General features: G+C 38.3%; 2 protein-coding genes across 5 annotated transcripts in view; one reads left to right on the top strand and one right to left on the bottom strand.

Moving 5' to 3' along the window:
* The window catches only part of LOC6585851, a 172558-nt gene that overhangs the window by 36069 nt on the left and 108863 nt on the right, over positions 1-27626 (bottom strand). For all 4 annotated transcript variants that reach the window (XM_015160831.3, XM_015160833.3, XM_044009373.1 and 1 more), the window contains exons 4-6: positions 20060-20156; positions 19078-19993; positions 18511-19020 (exon numbers count right to left, since the gene is read on the bottom strand). In XM_015160831.3, coding sequence (XP_015016317.1) covers positions 18511-19020; positions 19078-19993; positions 20060-20156 — 1523 coding nt within the window. The remainder of the gene's footprint in view (positions 1-18510; positions 19021-19077; positions 19994-20059; positions 20157-27626) is intronic.
* The window catches only part of LOC122757410, a 128566-nt gene that overhangs the window by 57567 nt on the left and 43373 nt on the right, over positions 1-27626 (top strand). The window lies entirely within an intron of this gene.

Here is a 27626-nt window from a genome sequence, read left to right as displayed (position 1 = left end):
GTTTCAGCTGTAGCCCGTAGAGTCATTGGTTCTTTTGGGTTCGCTGCACTTCTATTGGGCCTCGGCTTTTTTGAGGGAGTTTTCCTCTGTTCGGAGGCAACTTCCCTCGACCGCTTGGGAGTATTGCTACCTACTGTAGCACTAATGCTCGCTGCCTTAACGTTTTCGCCTGCTTTTTTAAGTGGCGTGGTCTGCACCTCACAGTTTTTAACCGAACGGTTGCAGAACGCTTCGGCCGTCTTGTGAAGGCTGACCAGCCTAGCCAGCTCCTCTCTCATTAAGGCATTTATATGCCGCTGACCCCCAAATAAGGCAGACAAACCCTCTAGTGTAGCTCCTATTTGAGCTAACGCTTCTTTTAGTGACTTGGGTGCCTGGCACTCAGCCACTGGAGCCTGGTTAGAAGTCGACGGCTGCGCCAACGCCCTCTGTTGTTGCTGCGGCGATCGCTGCAACGAGGAACGACGCGCAAAAGCTTGCAGCTCGTCCTCCATCATGGCATCCATTTCTGCTCCGACTACCACGGCGTGAAGCCTGTAGTGGGCAATGGCTACTAATATAATCTGAGTTTACAACCCGCAGTAACTTAAACTCAACTTGACTACAGCGAGAGCCCGAAAGTATGCACTACTTTTAATAACTGCTACTTCACTCCAGCAGCTAGGTTGCTGTCTTTGCTAAGGCTTAGCAACTCACCAACGTTAATGAGCAGCTGATTGCCCGATGCAATTTCCAGCACTACTAACAGCTGTTAGAGTGAATGCACCTGATTTTTATTATTGCGCAAGTGTGACGCCTAAAGTAACAAAATTTACGCGCCCACAAAAGACAAGAAAAGGAAGAAGCCCTGACGCCAAAACAATGACGCTATCGCCCCCCCTCTCTTGCGCCACCGAATTATACCGCTTGGGAATTCCACGAACCGCCGCGCAGTAAGTCTCTGGTAGTTTTTTTGAGGTCGCTGGGTACGCCGCGCCCACAGCAAACACGTTGACTTCAGTTCTTTCCACTTTCACAGGGGAAAACACAGTTCAAGCTATTGTCTACGATGGATCACGATGACATCGACCGCACTCCGTGAAAACGCAACTCGAACTCTCTATGCGTGTTTGTGTGTGTATGTGTGTGTGTATGCGTGTGTGTGTATGTATGTCTGTGTGTGCGTACGTGCGTGTGTGTGTGTGTGTGTGTGCGTGTTTCTTGTGTAAGCTGAAAGACGCGGTAAATTATTGAAATAGCTATTGCTCCAAGGATTCAGGGGATCTCGTAGTCGAGCAGTCTCGACTAGAGCTTTCTTACTTGTTTTCGGTTTCCGACTGCACCAATTAAGTAAACTGCAAAATAGTTTGCTAAAAAAAATAATAACTTCACGGACACGACGTGTATTCTTCAGTGGTCAGAATCAACTCACTCGTTTATTCGAAATGTACTCAATATAAATGTTACATAAAGTGCTTAGTCTACATAAATATGTATGTTGTGTCGGCATTACATGAATTTGGGGCATGGCATTTTTGGTTGCGACACCGGATACGCACGCACGCACGCACACGCAGGCATACATACATACATACACACACACACACACACACACACACACACACACACACACACACACACACACACACACACGCACACACGCAGGCATACATACATACATACACACACACACACACACACACACACACGCACGCACACACACAGGCATACATACATACACACACACACACATACACATAAACATTTACACACATACACACACAAGCAAAAACACGCATGGGCGGCAGTGTGCGCTTACTATGAGAACTCAATTGTTTAATAACTTTTTTTGTGGACATACGATCTTCACGAAACATTCAGATTATGATTATAACATAGATATGCATTCTAGTATTTGAAATACGCCTTTTACAAATGTGACGGTGAGGGGGTGAATATAGGGGTGGAGGGTAAATATGTAAAATATGTAATAGATTCTTATCTTATCGCTGAGTTTGTAAGGCTCCGCGTGGGTCTATTAGCTATTCTTATCCTATCGCTGAGGTATTGGTCTATACCAATGCTGAGCCTTACACACTCAGAAAAATTGCCGACCACGCCATAGACCCAAACCAAATTTATGGTTGGGAAACGAGACCGCAAACATCAAAGCAAGATATGTTTTCATTTGGTTGGTCGAGCCCAATAGAGATGTTGATAAGCCTTGTGAACGAAAGAGCTCAAAGAGTAAGGCTGCACATTTTTTCTGGCCAACATTGAGCTCAGCAACCAGGATGAAATCTATAGCTACAAAGATACGCTAGATTTCCTCTGGAAGAAAGTCCAGTCAATACTGAAAGATTTGGAAGTAAAATATGAAAGGCCTGCCTACGAAATCGAGTACATAGACGAACTGGAAGTCAAAATGTACACAGTGTCAAAAAAACTGGAGAGGAAAATAAGTGCACTGCAAATCGTGAAAGAAGACACTCCAAAGCGACCGAAACCGACACTTCCTCACTTCAATGGAAGTCCTAAGACGTGGCCAACGTTCTTCGAGCAGTTCACCAAAATAATTCACAACAGAAAGGATATCAGCGACAAGACGAAACTGATATACCTCAAAATGTATCTTAAAGGAGAAGGTCAACGGGCTATAAGCCATTTCTCAATTGGAGTGGGTAACTACAAATCAGCGTGGGACTATTTATGCAAGCGCTACAAACGGTATTTGTCTTTGGACATGGAACTGCTGAAGGATAATGATGAAAGCAATATCCGCAAGTCCCTCCAATAATAATGACAACGTCACAGCTGATGAGATGACCGCATGTCAGGCTGCTTTGATGAAAGAGATCAATAAAAAAGATCTGGGCTCCACCAACTCCGACAAAGGATCCGGAGCACATAGAAGATGCGGACGAGAATGGAATTTCTGCCACAACTTCGACATCGACGTTGAGTATCACTGAAGATACATCAACAGATATCCAATTAAAGCTGCAAGTACAATTGGAATTTGCAGCAACATATTAAAGGAAACAACCATAACCACTATAAGCGAAACAATAGGCACAATAAGGCATCAGCATCAACAGAAGGACATCCATCACTTGGAGGCTTTAGCTTCGGCAACAATGAAGCGATCGACAACTTCAAACGATGGCACCTACAAGCCACAGAAGTTCTTTAAAAAGGCACAACTTCATTTGGCATGTGCACATCACATTCTCTGGGCCCTGCAGAATGTTCAGGCACGAACATAAGGATTGCAAGCATGATCATTTCGTCAAGAATATTATCAATTATTAAATTTGTATTTGTCCTGTATATTGTTAAGAAATCCACAGATAGTAGTTCTGGACGTTACACACTTTGGCCCCCCGCAGAATGTTTACGCATAAACATATGAATATACGAAGATCGTATACATGCCTCCGACGCACTCAACGACTAGCAGGTAGTGCGCTGGGAGAAGATAAGGGTCACATTTACGGACTCTATAAATAGACAAATGGACACCAACCCTTGCAACCCCAAAGTTAGATATGTAAGAGACCCACGCGAAGCCAGCGATAAGATAAGAACATGCAATAGACTGTAGTGTATGCACATACGAGTTCTGATTACTCAATATAAATATGAGCGGCAACACTTAGCTAGCCGAATATGCATAGGGCATTGCCTTTGTCACTCAGCGACAGCGTGCCAAGTCCCGCACACATTTCAAGTGCAAACGTAATATGATATGCACTCATTGCATTCATCGCTTAGAGCCGAGTCAGCATGTTTCCCATACTGACCGCTAATATACATATGTGCATGCATAACTCACACTCTCTGCCCGTCTTACATTTTGTTACTTTACTTATATATAATGTATTATATAAAACGGCTGCTCTGCCGCTGCGCCGACAGCTAGCAAGCCTTTAGCTAAGAGAACCAAATATCATTCAATAAAAGACATTGCTAAAGAACACATGCATATATCAAACCTATGCTTATAATACAAGACCAATGCTGAGCCTTACACACTCAGCAATAGACGCACTAGATATAAGGGTTGAAATTATGCATGAGTCTGGGTATATAAACCCAGGCTCATAAGAATAAAGATCAATACGCAACTAAACACCATCATAGTCAAGTGTATTCGTTCAGTACATGTAATCTACATTACAAATTTGGCGACTCTTAATGATGTAGTAGATATACATTAATTTGTTGGTTTTCGATAATGTTTTTAGTCGATAACAAAATAACGGGGCGAATTATCAATTTTTAAAACAAAGCTCGATATCCGCGAGGTATACACGGAGGCCTCTAGGTATTGTATCTTCTGAAATCGACGCGTTCAAACATACTGACAGACGGACAGACGGACGGACAGACAGACAGACGGACAGGACCAAATCAATTCAGCTCGTCTCCCTGATAAAGAATATATATACTTTGTTGGGTCTGCGCCTCCTTCTGCCTGTTACATACATTTCAACAAAACCATAGTACCCTGATTTCCCATTGAAAATGGGTTCAGGGTATAAAAAAAATTGAATATGGTGAAAACGAATTATTTGAACTTTCAAAATTGAACAACCAATGAAATTTGTACCATAAAATTATAAAAACAAGTGGTAACACATCAAATGTAGCGACGCATATGAAAAGCTATCACTATGATGCTTATACGATGCACTACAATGTGCGGAAAAGGAGGAGCTTGAGATGTACCGCAAGTTGCCGCACACTTCTAGGGAAAGCAATGCAATAATTTGTTGGATTTCTCATAAGGCGGCTATGCCTGTAATATCGAAGATCGCATTAGGTATCGTGCCTATCCACCCCTGGTAGCTCAGTGCCTTTGGAGCAACTTGCTTCGGCAATAAATTGTGTTCTCAGCGAGTCACGATGTCGTATGACGGATACTCATATGACAGAACGCGTTTTTTTTTTTTTATCTTTGAGTACCAAATTCTGGAGTTAGGCGGTCCTTATCACCTTAATAAAAAAATACATATTTTCTCCTTTTTTTTTTTTTTTTTGGGAATTAAAAAAAAGTCGAAAAAATAGATATATCGATTTTTTTTAAAGTTGGATATAAAATATAATACTGATTTTTTTTTTTTTCAAAACATAAAATATTTTCGATACGATATTTTAAAAGTATTCGACAGCCCTACAATAAGACCAATAATAAACGAAGTTTGGTCACATTTTGACAAACTAAAGAATATGTTTGCCAAATGTCGCAATTGCGGAAGAGAGTACCGTACAAGCGGCAACACTTCAAATTTGATTGAGCACTTAAGGCGTGTACATTCCTTGATTATAAACGACCACGTTGAAACAACTGCTCCAAAATTGAACCAATATCTTTTACGTACGAAACATACGGCGCCAACTTGGCAAAAAAAAGGCATGTATTCAAATGATTGCGCTTGAATTAGAGCTATTTAGTGTTGTGGAAAATATTGGATTTAGAGCATTTGTTTGTAATATGGATCCAAAATATATTTTGCCCAGCCGGAGATACTTGAAGGACGTTGTGATTGGGATACATTCGACAAGATCACAACCGTTGTAATGGACAATGCAGCCAGCATGATACAAGCGTGCGAAATAAAATTAAAAAAAAAAAAAAATACTTTCCTTGCTTCACAGACACGCCACCACGATTTAATGGCTGAAGGACTATATTATGCAAATTTTTAGCAGTGCTAAGAGAATTTTCGCGTTCTTTAAGAGCAGCCCTGTTTGCCAACGCCACGTTTAAGAATGCTCAAAATACGGACAATCCTTTAAATTTGTTGCAAGAAGTACCGACAAGGTGGAATCGCAAAATGCGCCACTCCCCTATCTCAGGACCACTTCCACATAATACACGATTTATGCTCTGTGTTGGAACCATTTGACACTGCAACAAAGTACACATCGGCCTCAAAACCCGTAACGGCTTCGCTAATCATACCGGCAATATTGACACTGACCAAACCTTTGGAGTTGCTGTCGTTAAATATGAAGAAAGATAAGCAAGCGCTCTGCTATCTGCACAGTGCACTATGGGTAAAAAGTCAGATTTTTTGGCATAAATAAAAAAAAAAAATTTTTCAGTATCCGTCAACTGTTTTCATATTCTCATTTAGAAAGCTCCAGCCGACTTAAAAACCATTTTTATAAAATTTTGCGGACTACCCATAAAGTTTTAAGCTTCGTCAAAGGTAGCTCATTCAAGGTTACATGGTAAATTGAAGAAAGCGCGGGAAATGATGCTCTACTTTCAACGTGTGTAAATCTTTGGGTGTTTGAAATAGTATACAATATTTTTTATGGAAATGATTCAGGAAGCTTTATTAAATAAGATGAGTGAAAAATTTTGTTGTAGTTCTGTGACTTATCGTCCAATTGTGCAAAGTGTTGCTATTGTGCATTTGTAGATAAAAACTAATATTCATATGTGTGCTTCGTTAGATATAACTTTTGATCCCTCAAAGGTATTTGAAATGTTTAAATTGGATGCTGTGTGTAAATCTTTGCTAAATCCAATAATAACAAGTAAGAAAACTCTAGTTCAGAGTGCTCGACTAGATACTACCCTGAACCCAACATATAAAAATGCCCATTTAGTATGGCTGAAATTTAAATTTCGATGTATTTAAAAATATAAATAAAATACCAAACTCATTTAATAAAATATAAAAATATTTTGAAACAATTAAAAAAGTTAACATCAGTTGCACCGATCGGGATTTGAACCACAACTTCTCGATCGAGCGTCATGCAGCTAACACACTAGGCCACTTCACTCCTTCTAGTGGTGCTGGCAAAACTCAAATAGATTCACTGCTGCAGCGCCATCTATCAAAACTAAACAAAACAAACTGCTGATGTGATTCTAAGAATCTGCTAGAATAACCAAACTATTAAAAACGCACATAAAGTATAGTTAAAATTTCAATTTCGGTGTATTTAAAAATATAAATTAAATAGAAAACTCATTTATGAAAATATAAAAATATTTTAAAACAATAAAAAAAAATTAACATCAGTTGCATCGATCGGGGTTCGAACCGATCTCGATCGAGCGTCATGCAGCTAACACACTAGGCCACCCCACTCCTACTAGTGGCGCTGGCAAAACTCAAATAGATTGACTGCTGCTGCGCCATCTACCAAAACTAAACGAAACTAACAGCTGATGTGATTCAACGAATGTTTCTAGAAGAAGTTTGAATGCATGTGTGCACACGCATACGATGCTGTTGTAGCTGCTGCACGTGCGTTTGTTAATTGGCCAAATATTTGATTATTTTTTTATTAATTTTTGACTGAACGGAATTAAATGAAACTTTCAGCATATGATCTACATATTATATTGAATATTTGAGAAATTAAAAAAAAAGAAAAATCATTCACAATTAGCTATAGTGGCATCTGATTTGAACTTGAATGTTTTTACTCGATAAAAACATAACGAGATGATTTATCGAATTTTAAAAGCAAACTCGACATCCGCGCTGTATATACGGTCATTTAAAAAAAAAAATCAAGTCTCTAGCTCTTATATCTTCGGAAATCGACGAGTTCAAACATACGGACAGACGGACAGATGGACAGGCGGACAGACGGACAGACAGACAGACGGACAGGGCCAAATCGACTCAGCTCGTCGCCCTGATCAAGAATATATATACTTTGTGGGGTCTGCCACGCCTCCTTCTGCCTGTTACATACATTTCAACAAAACCATTATACCCTGATTTCCCATTTTCAATGGGTTCAGGGTATAAAAAGACTTCTTGCTCATTCTTGCTCCTTCACAAAATAATCGACATGTTGCAATTACAGATGAGCTCTGCAATTCCATGCTGCTAGAAGTGCGGAGCAGCAACAAGCGACAACAAAGCGCTATAAAAAATTATTTCGTTAAAAAATAAGTAAAGAGAAAATATCGGACGATAAATATAAATCAATTAACTATAAAGTAAAAAAAATTGTTGGATTTATCAAGTATCATTTAACAAAATGCAATCGATTGCTGATTAGAGTCAAGTATCAAGGTCAATGCGTACGCCAGATCACCTAAAAGAGCAGGTTGGAAGCAATTAAATTATAACGATGCTGGTCCACGATTAAAAGAGAAATCGGCTTCTGAGCTTGCCTCAGAGTATGATAACACGACGCCTTTCTGCATTAGTTTCGTTTAAAAAATTAACGGCAACGCAGCAAGAAGAGTTGTTTTTTTACCATTTTAAATTTTGACCCATAAATCTTATCAACCGTTTCTATAATATTAATTGCTATCTCTTGCGAGCATAAGGTGAACTGCGGGAAATTTAAAGCTCTGTGTGAGAAAACATTCAATTTGTGTTTGTTATATTATATTTTATATATAATATTTTTGCTATCCAATGCCCCCAACTATCCACCACACTTTGGTGCATGGGCATCAAATAATGGACATCTGCATACTTCCAGTTGAGAGCTTGAGAGAGCAAATCTGAAGCACGAAATAAAATTACAAAAACAATCGAAAATCCCATGCTAGGAAGTGCAGGCGATTACAAAATATAAGTGGCGTATTCAATAGAGCACTAGACTCATCAGACCCACTTATTTCTAGTCTCAGTTTGAAAGAACGAGCTCGCCAAATGAGAAAAAAAGGAAATGCCTACAGAAGATATTGCGCTTCTAGAGGCATATAGTTTCGAACCTTCTGCAGCATTTGGAAGAATTCCTAGTTCAACCAAAAGCGAAAAAGAGGAAGATGATACTTAAGACACCTATGAAAAGAAATATTGAATGAATTGTATTGAGTTGGAATAAGAAACTTATAACTAAAATAATATTCACGGTAAAAGCTTGTCTGGGACTAGAATTTTCGTTGCAATAACCGGATGGATGCTATAAGCGAAAGGGGTGGGGGCGTGGCTCTATTAAAAAAAACAAACCCGAAATTATAAAAAATTCATAGCTTCTATCACTTCAGGGACAATTAATGCCAAAAATTCGGTCTTTTTACCCATAGTGCAGTGTGGGCAATATTAGGAGAATTTACTTGTGGAATAATTTTGTTTGTTGTAGGACTATCATGAAACTTTTAGAACATGATCACAATGTTTAAAGGTGTGTACATGTGTGTACAAAGCACAAATCTCTAGTACTTGAAATACGTTTTTTACAAATTGAGGACGAAGAGGGTTTGGTATCAAAAATCTGTAAATTACAAAATCTTCGTATTCATCAAATGTATACACACATCAAATGAATGAAGTCTCCAGGTATAGTATTGTTTAAATTAGGCAGAAAAAACGATCCCAATGTATTATTCTCGATAAAAAAGAAATCGGATGAGTTACCGAAAAAATATGATAAATTTCCTGTTTTACAAATCTCTAGCTCTTATATCTTCTGAGATCAACGCAGTCATACGGACGGACAGACAACTCAGCTCGTCGTCTTGATAAAGAATATATATACTTTATGGGGTCTGCGATCATTCCTTCTGCCTGTTACATACTTCTTTCAAAACCATTGTTGAGCTATCGAGAATCATCGAATTGCTTTAGACATTAAACACGATTGTATACTTAACGATTATTATTAATGATTATTAGTTATACCACTAATTAGAGAACACATAGACTAGACATGTAGAACAAACTTTTTCAACACCGAAAAATCTGTCTAGTAGCTACCAACAACTTCGTATTCGCTCGGCTCGGTATTAGCTGGCTAGGGTAATGAAAGAAAGCACGAGGAAATCAGTGCGCTACAAGCACGCAAACGAAATGGTTCTGTTGTATGCGCTCTGCGTTTTTTTGTCCTACTCTCTCTCTCACACTCTATCTCACTCTCTCTCTCTATGGTCTCTCAAATGATCAAGCTCAGCAACGCACCAAAACTGAAATTTGTTCGCGACGATCCCAGCTCTTTCCTTTTGAGTGAAGAGCATACCGAAATCTTAAAAGCGTTTGCCACGCTCATGCAAACAAACTGTAAGCGTATGAAGGGTATGAAAGTGTTGCTGCGCATAAATTTTATTTCGCGACGGGCATGCACACATGCCTGTAGCAATTTTAAAGCAGCCCAGCATTTGCATTTGGTCGGTCTTACGTATGTATATAAGTACATTCATATATTATTATAGTTAATCATGTTTATAAATGTGTGTATATCCATAAAATACTAATACTTAAATAAAATCATAATTTATACACATTTTCAACCGAAAAAATGATCGTGATACACTAACAAGTTTATTGAATGCTTTGCAATATATCGGGTTGCGACTATAAAATCTTCAAGTGGGACATAAATTATAATGTACTCATTATTGCGAAAATTATTGATTTAGTCATAAAGGCCCATTTGATAGTCAGTCTACAATTCAAACCATACAAAATTAACAAACTATGAAATCGAGAGATAATTATCTTCCCATCTCATACATACACACACATATGCAAATGTGTGTATGTGCTCACTTCACAAGGTCCATCGACGGTAAATTTTGGGCTTTACAATCTGCACAGGCAGTTGTACACATAAAGAATACATTTTCGCGACGAGCATGCACTCACACATTTACAGTATGGGCTTTAGTGTGCGTGCGTCGCGAAACTCAATTCTTTCTCAATATGTTCGTTAATCGTCCGTTGCAGTTTTACATGTATTTGCCACTATGTGTTAGTGTGGGGAAACTATTCTTGCTGCCTGTGGTATATTGTAAATGTGTATGGTCATAATACGTGAACATTGGCGTGTGCCTACCCCGGGCTTTTAATTGTGCGAGTGGTTTCGATTTAAATCTGCAAAGGGGAGTGCTAAACGACCTTTTATTATCACTTCAGTGTTTTCTGTTATTAGTCGTGCCAAAATTTATATAAGTTTTTTTTTAAACTATGGCTGAAACAAGTGCTATAAAAAAATCAACGGTAGGTGTCAACAAATCTTCACGAAGAAGTGGCGAGAAATGCATAATTGAAACGTGTGGTGCGAGTTATAGGAAAAGTTCAATTCATTTTCCCGTTAGCTTATTTCCGTTTCCGTCTAAAGATTTTTATTTAAACAAGTAAGAAAACTCTAGTCGAGAGTGCGCGACTAGATACTACCCTGAACCCAACAAATCAAAATGCCCATTTAGTATGACTAAAATTTCAATTTCGATGTATTTAAAAATATAAATAAAATACCAAACTCATTTAATAAAATATAAAAATATTTTGAAACAATTAAAAAAGTTAACATCAGTTGCATCGATCGGGATTCGAACCGCAACTTCTCGATCGAGCGTCATGCAGCTAACACACTACGCCACCTCACTCCTGCTAGTGGCGCTGGCAAAACTCAAATAGATTCACTGCTGCTGCGCCATCTACCAAAACTAAACGAAACTAACTGCTGATGTGATTCTAAGAATTTGCTAGAATAACCAAACTATTAAAAACGCACATAAAGTATAGTCAAAATTTCAATTTCGGTGTATTTAAAAATATAAATTAAATAGAAAACTCATTTATGAAAATATAAAAATATTTTGAAGCAATTAAAACAAGTAAGAACGTTGCAGTCGGGCGTTACCGACTGCGGAATACTCATTCACATCCCATCAACAATTTAGTAGTTAAGTTTCGCTCTAATACTGTAGAATATAAAGGCTTTTCCGATTTGCCACGTCCCAACTTGGCATAGACACCTCATTTTTGGTTAGTTCTTAGAACGAGATACCCTAACTGCAAACTTGAATGCTTACTCTCAAAAAATGTGAAAATTACAGGGTATTTTTCGATATGCCACGCCCCTAAAGAGGCGTAAAAATTATTTTGTGGGGAATCGATAGAGGAGGCTACCAGTAACTCAACTATCCAAATTTGAAGCTTTTAGCTATTATACTTGGGGAGATATACACTTTTGCGCTTTGCCACGCCCCCTGTGGGCGGACATATATCCGACAAAGCTTTTTGGTCTTGGGTGCTCAACCCGAGTATATATATCAAATTTGAAATCTCTGGCATCAATACTGTCCAAAAAATAGCAGAATTCGAAAAATCACTATATCTTCAGGTCCGATTTGCCACGCCCCTAATAGGCGTAGACTTATAATTTATCTTCAGACTTTATAGAATCATACCATTAGCTGACGTGCAAAATTTCAGCATTCTAGGTTTACAACTTTAGGAGATACAGTTTTATCCGATTTGCCACGCCCCCAATGGGCGGAGATATATCCGCCATAGCTTGTGATCTTGGGTGGTCGACGCGGACCTACATACCAAATTTCAGTTTTCTAGCTCCTTAACTAACATGATTACTGGTATATCGGAAAATGCATTTTCCGATTCGCCACGCCCTTAGTGGGCGGATCGGGAAAATTTTAACACTTTATAAATCGGAGATATACACGAGTATGTGCTCCAAATTTCAAGTCTCTAGCTTCAATAGCGCCGAAATAGATTGCGTTCATACGGACAGACGGACGGACGGACAGACGGACAGACGGAGCGACAGCAAGACGGACATTGCACAAAACCAATATACTGATTCACTTTCGTGAATGAGTATAAAAATTAACATTAGTTGCACCGATCGGGATTCGAACTAAACGAAACTAACAGCTGATGTGATTTAAAGAATGTTCCCAAAGAAGTTTGAATGTATGTGTGCACACGTATACGATGCTGTTGTAGCTGCTGCACGTGCGTTTGTTAATTGGCCAAATATTTAATGATTATACTCATTCACGAAAGTGAATCAGTATATTGGTTTTGTGCAATGTCCGTCTTGCTGTCCGTCCGTCTGTCCGTCCGTCCGTCTGTCCGTCTGTCCGTCTGTCCGTATGAACGCAATCTATTTCGGCGCTATTGAAGCTAGCGACTTGAAATTTGGAACACATACTCGTGTATATCTCCGATTTATAAAGTGTTAAAATTTTCCCGATCCGCCCACTAGGGGCGTGGCAATTCGGAAAATGCATTTTCCGATATACCAGAAATCATGTTTGTTGAAGATCTAGAAAGCTGAAATTTGGTATGTAGTTCTGCGTTGACCACCCAAGATTACGAGCTATGGCGGATATATCTACGCCCATTGGGGGCGTGGCAAATCGGATAGAGCTGTATCTCCTGAAGTTGTAAACCTAGAATGCTGAAATTTTGCACGTCAGCTAATGTTATGATTCTATAAAGTCTAAAGATAAATTATAAGTCTACGCCCATTGAGGGCGTTTAAAAGCGGACCTGAAGATATAGTGATTCTATAAATTCTCCTATATTTTGGACACTATTGATGGCAGAGACCTCAAATTTTGTATATATGCTCGGACTGATCACCCAAGACCAAAAAAGTTTTGTCGGATATATGTCCGCTCACAGGGGGCGTGGCAAACCGCAAAAGTTTATATCTCCTAAAGTATAATAGCAAGAAGCTTCAAATTGGATAGTTGAGTTACTGGTAGCCTCCTCTATCGATTCCCCAAAAATAATTTTTACGCCTCTTTAGGGGCGTGCCATATCGAAAAATACCCTGTAATTTTCACATTTTTTGAGGGTAAGCATTCAAACTTTGCAGTTAGGGTACCGTTATCTCTTTCTAAAAACTGACCAAAAATGAGGTGTCTACGCCCAGTTGGGGCGTGGCAAATCGGAAAAACCTGTATATTCTACAGTATTAGAGCGAAACTTAACTACTAAATTGTTGATGGGATGTGAATGAGTATTCTGCAGTCGGTAACGCCCGACTGCAACGTTCTTACTTGTTTTTAATTAATTTTTGACCGAACGGAATTTAATGAAACTTTCAGCATATGATCTACATATTATATTGAATATTTGAGAAATTTAAAAAAAATTAAAAATGAATGTTTTTACTCGATAAAAACATAACGGGATGATTTATCGAATTTTAAAAGCAAACTCGACGTCCACGCTGTATATACTGTCATTTCAAAAAAAAATTGAAGTCTCTAGCCCTTATATCTTCGGAAATGACGCGTTAAAACATACGGACAGACGGACAGACAGACAGACGGACAGGGCCAAATCGACTCAGCTCGTCGCTCTGATCAAGAATATACATACTTTGTGGGGTCTGCCACGCCTTCTTCTGCCTGTTACATACATTTCAACAAAACCATTATACCCTCATTTCCCATTGAAAATGGAATCAGTGTATAAAAAGAGCAAAATGAGGTATACATCGTTAAAAATATTACGAAGTTTTTTTATTGATAAAAAAAGATCGGGATGAGTTATCAATTTTTAATGATAAACTTGATATCCGCGCTGTAATTACGGACATTTAAAAAAAAAATTTGAAGTCTCTAGCTCTTATATCTTCTGAAATCGACGCGTTCATACATACGGACAGACGGAGAGACTGACGGACAGACATACGGACATTGAAAATGGGTTCAGGGTATAAAAATCAGGTTTATAAAAGCGCTGAAAAAGTTATTTCCCAAAATATTCATTTTTATTCAGCCAGAGCTCTGTTCTTAATTTGAGACTCCCCTGTAAGAAACAATTAAATCGATGTGTGATTTAAAAAAATTTAGTTCCTGGATTTAATCCAGAATTATTAGAAAATCTGCAGGGCATTATCGAAAAAATGAGCGCCAAGGGAAAATATGCCGTACTAGTTTGCGATGAGCTCCAAGTAAAGAGAGGTCTTCAGTACAATTCATCTCTTGACGAGATACAGGGATTTGAAAACGATGGTATAACAAGTAAGAAAGCTTTAGTCGAGACTACTCGACTACGAGATCCCCTGAACCCTTGGAGTAATAGCTATTTCAATAATTTTTCGCGTCTTTCAGCTTACACAAGAAACACGCACACACGCACACACGCACACACACACTCACACACACACACACACACGCACACACACACAGGCATACATACACACACATACATACACACACAGATACACACACACACACACATACACAAACATTTACATACATATACACACACAAGCATAAACACGCATGGGCGGCAGTGAGCGCTTACTATGAGAACTTAATTGTTTAATAACTTTTTTTATGGACGTACGATCTTCATGAAACTTTCAGATTATGATTATAACATAGATATGCATGTAATTGCCAAAGCACATTTGAAATACGCTTTTTACAAAAGTGAGGGTGAGGGGGTGAATTTAAGGGTGGGGGGTAAATTTTAACACAAACCGAAATTGTATAAATTGCATATAAGCATACATTAAAAATTTGGAGACTCTAGCAATAAAGGTGTAGAAGATATAATTTTATAACTGGTTTTCGATAAGGGTTTTTATCGATAAAAAAAGATCGGGATGAGTTATCGATTTTTAATGATAAACTTGATATGCGCGCTGTAATTACGGACATTTTTAAAAAAATTTGAAGTCTCTAGCTCTTATATCTTCTGAAATCGACGCGTTCATACATACGGACAGACGGACAGACAGACGGACAGGGCCAAATCAACTCAGCTCGTCGCCCTGATCAAGAATATATATACTTTGTGGGGTCTGCCACGCCTCCTTCTGCCTGTTACATACATTTCAACAAAACCATTATACCTTGATTTCCCATTGAAAATGGGTTCAGGGCATAAAAAGAAGTTTTTAGGACAGCAAGTCTGTGTTTTTCTTGTTAGGGGCTCTTTGAGAACTGGAAGTATGTTTTAAATTTTGCCAAAAATCGAAATTGTATAAAATGCATATAAGTATACATAAACAAGTAAGAACGTTGCATTCGGGCGTTACCGACTGCGGAATACTCATTCACATCCCATCAACAATTTAGTGGTTAAGTTTCGCTCTAATACTGTAGAATATACAGGCTTTTCCGATTTGCCACGCCCCTAATGGGTGTAGACTTATAATTTTATTTTTAGACTTTATAGAATCATAACGTTAGCTGACATGCAAAATTTCAGCATTCTAGGTTTACAACTTTAGGAGATACAGTTTTATCCGATTTGCCACGCCCCCAATGGGCGGAGATATATCCGCCATAGCTTGTGATCTTAGGTTGTCGACGCGGACCTACATACCAAATTTCAGCTTTCTAGCTCTTCAACAAACATGATTTCTGGTATATCGGAAAATGCATTTTCCGATTTGCCACGCCCCTAGTGGGCGGATCGGGAAAATTTTAACACTTTATAAATCGGAGATATACACGAGTATGTGTTCCAAATTTCAAGTCTCTAGCTTCAATAGCGCCGAAATAGATTTCGTTCATACGGACAGACGGACAGACGGACGGACGGACAGACGGACAGACGGACGGACATTGCACAAAACCAATATACTGATTCACTTTCGTGAATGAGTATAAAAATTTGGAGACTCTAGCTTTAAAGATGTAGGATATAAATTTATTACTGGTTTTCGATAATGTTTTAATCGATAACAAATTAACGGAGCAATTTATCGATATTTAAGGCAAAACTCGATATGCGCGTGCTATACACGGACCTTGGAAGAAAATTCAAGTTTCTAGCTCTTATATCTTCTGAGATCGACGCGTTCAAACATACGGACAGACGGACAAACGGACGGACGGACAGACGGACAGAGCTAAATCGACTCAGCTCGTCACCCTGATCAAGAATATATATACTTTGTGGGGTCTGCCACGCCTCCTTCTGCCTGCTACATACATTTCAACAAAACCATTATACCCTGATTTCCTATTGAAAATTGGTTCTAAAATCAACGCGCTCAAACATACGGACAGACTCAGCTCGTCGCCCTGATCAAGAATATATATACTTTGTGTGGTCTGCCACGCCAACGTCTTCGACTGCAAAATTATAAGAATTTATTTATTGAATAATTTAATTTCTAGACGTACAATCATAATGAAACTTTTTGAACATAATCATATTGTTCAAATGTATGTACATTCCAAAGCACAAGTCTCTACTATTTGAAATACGCCTTTTACAAAGGTGTGGGTGAGGGGGTGGATATAAGAGTGAGGGTTACATTAAAACAAAAATCGAAATTATGTAAAGTGCATATAAGTCTGCACTTAAAATTTGCAAGCTCTAGCTCTAAAGGTGTAGGCGATATAATTAAATAACTAGCTTTCGATAAGGTTTTTAATCGATAATGAAATATAGTTAGTATATAGTAGTAGATATACACGGACCTAGGAAACAAAATTTCAAGAGTCTAGCTCGTATATCTTCTGAGATCCACGCGCTCATACATACGGACGGACGAACAGACAGACATTTTTTATGGCTAAAATTTCAATTTTGATGTATTTAAGAATATAAATAAAATGCAGAACTCACTTAATAAAATATAAAAATATTTTGAACCAATTAAAAAAATTAACGCCACCTCACTTTCGGAAGCCGTTTTGGCAAAACTCAAATAGATTCACTGCTGCAACGCCATCTACCAAAACTAAACCAAACTAACAGCTGATATGATTCAAAAAATGTTCTAGAAGAAGTTTGAATGTATGTGTACACGCGTATACGAAACTGTTGTAGCTGCTGCACGTGCGTTTGTTAATTGGCCAAATATTTTATTATTTTTTATTATTTTTTGACTTAACGGAATTTAATGATACTTTCAGCATATGATCTATATCTTATAATGAATATTTGAGAAATTAAAATAAATTATAAATCATTCACAATTAGCTATAGTGGCATCTGACTTGAATTTGAATGTTTTTATTCGATAAAAACATAACGGGATGATTTATCGAATTTTAAAACCAAACTCGACATCCGCGCTGTATATACGGTCATTTAAAAATAAAATGCATGTCTCTAGCTCTTATATCTTCGGAAATACAGACAGACGGACAGGGCCAAATCAACTCAACTCGCCGCCCTGATCAAGAATATATATACTTTGTGGGGTCTGCCACGCCCCCTTCTGCCTGTTACATACATTTCAACAAAGCCACTATACCCTGATTGCCCATTTTCAATGGGTTCAGGGTATCACAATATTCGATTTTTAAGCAAAACAAATATTCTGACATAAATATATTTTGTATACAAAAAATATCGATATATTGATATTTTGATATATTTTCGACAGCCCTAATTTATAGATGTGGGGGAATAATTCTATACCTGATTTTCCATAAGGCTTTCAATCGATATCGGAGTAGTTATCGATTTTTAGCAGCAAACTCGATATCCACGCTGCATATACAGACTTTTTAAAAAGCATTTCAAATCTCTAGCTCTTATAGGGACAGGTTCATGAATACGGATGGACACACGGACAGACAGATAAACGAACAATGCTTGATTAATTCAGCTCATCACCCTGATTAAGAATATCGGGTCTGTCACGCTTTCTTCTGCCTGTTATATACATTTCCAAGAAAATAAATCTACCCAGATTTCCAATTTCAATGGGTTCATGGTATTCAACGTAACGTAAAAGTAATGGATTCAAGCAAATACCAAGTTGTCTGGGAGTTAACAGTCGAATTTTAGTGTGTAAAAATTTTAATTCTACATGTCCAGTCTATCTATTATATATACAGTTGCTATAGTAGCTTACCTGTACGGAAGCTCACACAGATTATTTTGTGAGTGAGAATGCGGCACTTTAGAACTAGTCGTCTTATTAACAGCAATGATTGCTAGCTCAAGTGCCGAGCCAGTAAGACTGCGGTCACTACCACGTCGTCGCGCTAGATTACCAGAAGGCGCAGTTGTATCAGTGCAAATACCACAAGCTGTACTGCCTGTCGTCGTGCTTTTAATCACGTCGCCTAAATTTGGTTGATTTGAAAGAGCGGCAGTCATTTTCTTCTTAGCTCCACTTACAGCACCAAAATTAAAGAATCTTTTTTTATGCGAAGGTTGGATACCACTATCAATAAGTCGTTTGTAGTGATCGGAACGTATAAAACGGGGATAACAATCCTTTTTCAACAGAAGCATGTAAATATGTTCTGAAGCGGAGTCAAAGGTGAAACGCGATGGATTCTTAAGACCACGTAGTACACTTTCCATGGTTTTTCCATCAATATTGATTTCACAAGGTGCTCCAGGCTTAAGAAACTCTCTGAAACAAAAAATTAAGCATGATTACCCGTCCATTTATGAAAAAAAAAATTCTTACTCAAATATCTCGTTAACTGTGCGGGCTACTTGAGAGTGAGCAGTTCGACGGAGACGATTTACTGCAATCCAGAAACGTATGTTTTCGTGAGAGTACTCTCTTTCTAAAAAATTTGTAAACTCCTGCAACCCTGTGGGATCAGAAACTAATTCCTCTATAGAAATAGCCCAGCGCTTTACGCGCTTTTCAGTAGGTATGTCGACAAAAGTACTATTCAGTTGCCAAAAAGTAACATCTTCAGTAACCCAAGGATTAGAGGGAAGCGGTGGCTGTAGAAAAAAATCATATTCGCTGAATGTCTCCGAGTAGCAAACAAGAGATTCACATGCTTGAGACATTTTCATTCGTGTTCCACTTAGCGTTTTGCTCAGAAATTCCACTTCACGTTGTATATCATCGACAGTCTTTTTTTTGTTATGTTTCTGGCCCTGACGATCTCGTGATGGGATAGGGCACGGCTCAAGGGGAGTAAATTGACCGGGTGGTGGACGATGTACACGCCAATAAGCACGTTCTTGTGAGTCACCTACAATTTTATCACCTTTCTTACGCTCCTTGGCCAGCCGTACTTGCTCCTCGGCCTGCATTGAAATAAAGTCCCATTTGCCTTTAAGGTTTTTATGGAGTGAAGCGAAAGCTTCGGCCTCATAATCTTCTAATGCATGGCGCTGCTTATTACGAAGTGAACGTTTTGCCAAATAAATAGCATACTCCACATTGTCCGGTGCCTTGTGCTGCCACGGCCAATAATAAGGAGTTTGGAAGCGATAAAGAGATGAGTCGTCTTTAACAGTCAGAGACTTTGAATCACTGACAGGGAAAAAGTAGCCATGTAGGCACAGCTGATTGGCAATGTTTAATGCCTCCGACTCCTCTATTTGTAAATGATCCATAAGCCACTCAATTAAATCATAGCCTGCATTATAAAAAAAATGTCGTTATTTGTAGTTTCAAAGCTTTTTTTGTTAAGTGTCGGACTTACCCATGAAAGCATATGGAATAGACGTAAGAAACATCTTTTGTTGTCGAACTGGCACACCATGCTCCTGATCCTGCATTTCTCGTACTAGGACTTCCATCTATTAAAGCAAAAATATTCAGTATTTGGTTAAATGTAAAAATTCTTACTGGAACAGATTAAAACAAGTATGAGATCCCCTGAACCCTTTGAGCAACAAATAAAAAAATAAAATAACGGGCAAGTTATCGATTTTCAAAGCAAAATACGATATCCGCGTTGTATACAGGGACCTAGGAAAAAAATTCCAAGTCTCTAGCTCTTATATCTTCTCTGATTTCCCATTTTCAATGGCTTCCGTGTATATCACGCTCATATCGAGTTTTTCTCTATATATGGATAACTACTCCCGATTTTTTAATTTCGATTAAAAACCTTATCGAAAGCTAGCTATTTAATTATATCTCCGCACTTTTACAGCTAGATCTTGCAAATGTAGACTTATATGTATTTTATATAATTTCGGGTTTTGTTGTAATTTCCCCTCCACCTTTATATACACCACCCCACCCACACCTTTGTAAAAGGCGTATTTCAAGTAGTAGAGACTTATGCTTTCTAATGTACATAAATTTTCACCATATGATTATGCTCTGAAAGTTTCATTAAGATTGTACGTCTAGAAATTAAATTATTCAACAAATAAACTCTTATAATGTTGCCCACACTGCAGAGCAGCCCAAGCGCAGTCACTGCTTACTGCTACCACTAACCAGAGAACACATAGACCGGACAAGTAGTGTAAAGCGTTTTGCACACTTTTTTTCGGGAGTTATCTCCCAGACACTTCGTATTTGCTCGGCTCCTCACTTTTTGGGTTCGGGCTACGAAAAAATACGAAAGCACAATCATTTCGCTTCATGCGCTCGACCGAGATAGTCGACTGTTGAACAAAAGATCCCTCTGCGCTGAATGTTTCCCTTGCTCTCTCTCTCTCTCACGATGCTCTCTGCTCTCTCAAATATGTATATGTATGTATGCATGTGAGCACAAGCAGCGCTCACAAATTGAAATTTCTTCGCAGCGAGAGCCCATGCCTACCCTTATGTGTGAAGAGTATACCGAACTTTTCAAACCGTTTGCCATGCGTTTTCGTTATTATTTGTGGGAAGGGTATGAAAGCGTTGGTGCGCATAATGAAAATGTTTTCACGACGAGCATGCACACACACACTTACAGTATGCTGCATGTACTATGAACATTTGTATGCCTGTGTGCGAAGCTCTTGCTGCCTGTAGCATTTTAAATCCCAGCATTTGCATTTGGTCGATCTTGTGAAGTGCTCACATACATATGTATGTATGTATGTATATACATTTGATTGTGTGTACGCATGGGAGGCGCTGCTCACAATTATAGGATATAACTTGTAGAAGCATTTGTATGCCTGTGTGTGCCTTTACATGTGCGTGTGTATGCCTGGGAGATGAACATTGGCGTGTGCCTCCCTCAACTTAGAATGGTGTGAACGATTTTGGGTTTTATTTGAAGAGGCGCGCTTATGTTTAAGTACCTGATTTCATTCAATGATCGTGGGTTTGCCTATCAGAATGAATGTTTTTTAAAAATGTGGTACCTGATTAATCCCAGTGGGCAAAATGGGATGTGTTTTTTGAACCCTTGCACTTGTGCAAGTTAACAACAAATATATTTTTCAAGTTAAAAACAAAAATATTCTGCATTGCAACAAAACCCAATGGGAATTGTTGCAACACAAATAAAACGTAACAAGCTGATCAGACCAATAAGCCAAAACTGCTGACACCATGTCTAGCGGACTTCCTGCACACGCCAACCAGAGCTCCAGCAATTCCAAGAAGAATTGCACAACGGTTCAACAACACCACGAGCGACGCCGCTGCCAACGTCGTCGACTGAACCACAGCTTAGCTAGGGATAGAATTGATTTAAGTAATTTAGTTGCAAATTTGTTCTTCAATAAAGCGGACTGCATTTAAACAGCGAAATATCAAAACATCTTATTTTTTCCCGTTTTAATAAAGAAAGAACTTAACTGGCGCCCGAGCAGGGACCGGCTTCGCGCGCAATACAGCAAAACGTTTAGTACGTGCGCGATACTGCAAGTTAAAAGCAGAGTCGGTTCAAATAAAACGAAAATTCGATCGCGTTACAACACAGCAAAACGCCTGTACGAGCGCGACCGAAAATCACCAAAGCAACTCACGTCGCGTAACTTCGACGTTCGGTGAAATTCGTTAAAGGTAGTCTGGAACGTAATAGTTCGATTGCCCATCGGTGGACGGTAATCCTGTACGGCCCGCCCACAGGATACTTCAACGGAGTCTGGTCGCAGGATCCCCAGTAGGTACAACCAAAAAGGATGAAATCCGGATCAGCAGTGAAGACCGCCACATCATCATTATTGTAAGTTAGAAACATAAGAACACGAAACAAGAAACTAACAAAACTAAAACTAAAACAAATAAGTGTAATAAAATATAAGAAAAGTTTTTGAGAAAAATAAAAATTAAATAAGTGTAATAAAATATAAGAAAAATTTTTGAGAGAAATAAAAATCAAACAAGTTTAAGAAAATTTAAGGAAAATTTTTAGAAAAATAAAGAGAAAAATAAAATATTAAAAAAAAAAAAAACAAAAAAAAAACAAAAAATAAAAAAGCGTAAAGCGATCAAATTCAAAGTGACTACAATAGTAGTATAAAATAACCCAACTTTGCGATTCCCAAGGGACCCTCCAAAGTAGAAGGGAAAAACCAGCCACTGGTCTTAATACAAAATAAAAATAAAAGCTAAATTTAAATTTAAAAAAAAAAAAAAAATTTTTTTATCTCAGAAATTTCTTTATATTAAATTAAGTTGTACTAATGATAATCATAAACTAACACTAACTAACTAACTAAATTCAATCAAAAATCCACCTGTAAACATAAAACAATAGATCAAAGTCACAGTTGATAACGTATGGCTAACGAGAATAATTTGATTAGGCCCCCAGTGTTAGTCGAACAACCCCAAGTAGGTGCACACATTATCAATAGGCAGCAACAACGACATATAGACCGTCAGAACGAACACTTGCAGAACAGAGGCATGGCGAATAACGCAGAACAGTTGATTGCAGCCACTGTCGCTCAAATTTTGACAGAACAACTTCCGACGCTAGTGAGACAAATAGTTAACCCTTCTAGAGAATTCAATGACGTGGACGATCAGACCATAAACGACAATCAAAATTTGAACGACCTTAACAGAGTACCAGACATTGTCAAAAGTCTTAGGGAATTTTCCGGCAACAAAATCGAATTTAGCTCATGGAAAAAGAGTGTGGATCGCATACTCTCCATATATGCAAGCCAAGTTGGATCACCAATGTACTATGGTATTTTGCATACCGTGAGAAATAAGATCATCGGACAAGCCGACGCGGCCCTCGAATCTTACAATGTTCCCCTTAATTGGAGTGCCATTTCCAAGTGTCTCACACTGCACTATGCAGATAAAAGAGATATAAATACATTAGAATACGAGATGACTATGTTAATACAGGGCAACAACCAGACAGTAGAACAGTTTTATCAGGTTGTCTACAACCAGCTGACTTTAATATTGAACAAAGTAGGATGTATGGAACTAAATAGAGAGTCGGAACTACTCATGACGAAAATGTACAGGGAAAAAGCATTAGACACTTTCATCAGAGGTTTGAGAGGAGACTTGCCACGTATTCTTAGCATAAAGGAACCAACAGACCTTCCCTCAGCTCTCCATTTATGTTTGAAATTAGAAAATCAGAACTATAGAACAAACATAGCATTCAATAAAAGCCATCAAACAGGTCACAAAAGCGTAGCTCGAAACGCAACACCACCCATGTTGCCACCGCGTATGGTTCAATACGCACAAAATCCCCCTCAGATGATGAGATCTGTACCAATTGGTTTCAGAGCTCAAGTGCCAATGCAACATGCATGGCCAAATACCATGAATCAGGGACACCAATACCATAGACAACAATATTACCAAACGCAACCTCAACAGACAAACGTACCGCCCCGACCATTAGCACCTAAACCACAGCCACGCCCCGAACCAATGGACGTTGACAAAAGCATCCAAACACGGATGGTAAATTACATGAACAGGCCAAATTTTGAGCCAGGGAAAAGACCCCCACCAATAGCAAATACAACAGATAAAAGACAACGAAACTTTAATATTCAAACGGGAGAGGAATATCCCGACAATGACTACCACAACGCTTCCATAACTATGGAAGAATACGGACAGACCATCGAAAGCTACGAACAACAGACCGAACACGAGCAATCACTACAAGAGTACGCACAACAAATAGAACAAGATGACAACGAACAAGAGAGCCCCATTGAACATGATAACATCAATTTTTTAGAATAACTAGCTCTTCGCTTCCTTACATAGAATGTAAGACAAAAAGCGGAGAGATACTTAAAATACTAATAGACACAGGTTCGAACAGAAACTACATACAGCCCAAACTAGTTTCTAACCCGATTCCCAATCAAAAGCCTTTTGAAGCCGTAACAGTCGGCGGAAATATAAAAATAACTCACCATAAAATCGCTAATCTCTTTGACAGACAAGATATCCAAGTAAAATTTTTCCTATTACCTACGTTAAAAGCATTTGACGCAATTCTGGGCAACGACAGCCTTAAAGAATTAGACGCTGTAATCCATAGCAGCAAGAATCAATTAATAATTAAAGATACCATATTTATACCCCTTAGACAAAAAAAAAATCGAGGCAGTTAACACTGTCATACCACGGACAGATCACATGACTATCGAACAGAAACAAAGATTAAAACAGTTAGTTACGAAATACCCCAATTTATTTGCCACCCCAAACGAAAAATTAACCTACACAACCAATGTAAAAGCAGAAATTCGAACCAAAACAGATTCACCCATATATTCTAAATTTTACCAATTCCCAATGTCTTTAAAAGACGAAGTCCATAAACAAATACGAGAACTTTTAGAGGACGGAATTATTCGCCCATCCCGATCACCCTACAATTCACCTGTGTGGATTGTTCCCAAGAAAATGGATGCTTCCCAAGAGAAAAAGTATAGAATGGTTATTGATTACAGAAAGCTTAATAAAGAAACAATAGCAGACAAGTACCCTATTCCAGAAATAAACGAAGTACTAGCACAACTTGGAAATAATAAAATTTTTTCAGTGCTTGACTTAAAAAGTGGCTTCCACCAAATTCCATTAAAAGAAGCAGATATTGAAAAGACCGCCTTCTCCGTAAACAACGGAAAATACGAGTTTACACGACTCCCTTTCGGTCTGAAAAACGCACCTTCTATTTTTCAAAGGGCGTTAGATGACATTCTTCGTGATCATATCGGCAAGATATGCTTCATATACATAGACGACATTATCATATTTAGCAAAGATAATGAAACACATGCAGAAAATCTTGACACAATTTTTCGAACTCTTCAAGAAGCTAACATGAAATGTCAGTTAGACAAATGCGAGTTCTTTAAAGACAAAGTAGAATTTCTCGGCTTTGTCATCTCAGATAAAGGCGTCGAGACTAACCCAGACAAAATAGCAACCATAGCCAAGTATCCCTATCCAAAAACACTCAAAGATTTGAGATCTTTCCTCGGACTCTCTAGCTACTATAGAAGGTTCATAAGAGATTTCGCTAAGTTGGCAAAACCACTTAGCTCTCTTTTAAGAGGGGAGGATGGACGAGTGTCCAAAAGCCAGTCTTCAAAAAAACTAATTAATCTCAATCAAGAAGCCATTGATTCCTTTGATAAAATCAAAAACGCTCTAATATCCAATGAAGTCATTTTACAATACCCAGACTTTAATAAGGAATTTCAATTAACAACAGACGCATCCAATTATGCAATTGGAGCAGTCTTATCTCAGAATAAACGACCCATATGCTTCCTTTCAAGAACATTGTCAAAATCTGAAGAAAATTATGCCACTAATGAAAAAAAATGTTGGCGATTATTTGGGCACTAAAAGCCCTCAAAAATTACCTTTACGGTAAGGCAAAAGTAAAAATATACACAGACCATCAACCACTTACACATTCGCTTAGCAGTTGGAATGGCAACGCTCGAATCAAACGATGGAAAACGTACCTAGAAGAGTTTGATTATGAACTCCTTTATAAACCAGGCAGGGATAACACAGTAGCAGACGCATTGTCAAGAATACCCATAGTAAACCAAATCAATTCAGTAACATCCACTCAGCATAGCGCAGAAAGTTCAAGTCATAACCTAATACCTAGTATGGAGGTCCCGATAAACGTATTCAAGAATCAAGTATTCTTAAACAAAGCAAACACAGACGACTATGAATTCCAAATTCCTTTCCCAACTTTCCATAGACACCTAATAACTAGACAAGAGCTCACGGAAAATAACCTAGTTCAGATATTAAACAAGTAAGAAAGCTCTAGTCGAGACTGCTCGACTACGAGATCCCCTGAACCCTTGGAGCAATAGATATTTCAATACTTTTTCGCGACTTTCAGCTTACACAAGAAACACGCACACACACACACACACACGCACGTACGCACACACAGGTATACATACACACACACGCATACAGACACACATACACACACACACGCATACAGACACAAACGCATACACACACACACATACACACACACATACACATACAAGCAACCACGCATAAACACGCATGGGCTGCAGTGTGCGCTTACTATGAGAACTTAATTGTTTAATAACTTTTTTTATGGACGTACGATCTTCATGAAACTTTTAGATTATGATTATAACATGAATATGCATGTAATTGCCAAAGCACAAGTCTCTAGTATTTGAAATACGCTTTTTACAAAAGTGAGGGTGAGGGGGTGAATTTAGAGGTGGGGGGTAAATTTTAACAAAAACCGAAATTGTATAAATTGCATATAAGCATACATTAAAAATTTGGAGACTCTAGCAATAAAGGTGTAGAAGATATAATTTTATAACTGGGTTTCGATAAGGTTTTTTATCGATAAAAAAAGATCGAGATGAGTTATCGATTTTTAATGATAAACTTGATATGCGCGCTGTAATTACGGACATTTTAAAAAAAATTTGAAGTCTCTAGCTCTTATATCTTCTGAAATCGACGCGTTCATACATACGGACAGACGGACAGACGGACAGACGGACAGACAGACGGACAGGGCCAAATCAACTCAGCTCGTCACCCTGATCAAGAATATATATACTTTGTGGGGTCTGCCACGCCTCCTTCTCCCTGTTACATACATTTCAACAAAACCATTATACCCTGATTTCCCATTGAAAATGGGTTCAGGGTATAAAAAGTATTTAAATCCTTCTGTAATTAACGGAATAATAACGTCAGAAGAAATCATGAATCAAATTCAACAAATATACCCCAAACACTTTAGGAATTATAAAATCAGATTCACCCAGACACAAGTGAAGGACTTGACTAACGAAACTGAACAGGACGAACATATATTAAAAATACACAAT

Source organism: Drosophila mojavensis, unplaced genomic scaffold (genome assembly GCF_018153725.1).
Source record: "Drosophila mojavensis isolate 15081-1352.22 unplaced genomic scaffold, ASM1815372v1 contig_72, whole genome shotgun sequence".
NCBI lineage: Eukaryota > Metazoa > Arthropoda > Insecta > Diptera > Drosophilidae > Drosophila > Drosophila mojavensis.
This window is presented reverse-complemented; position numbering and strand designations above follow the sequence as displayed.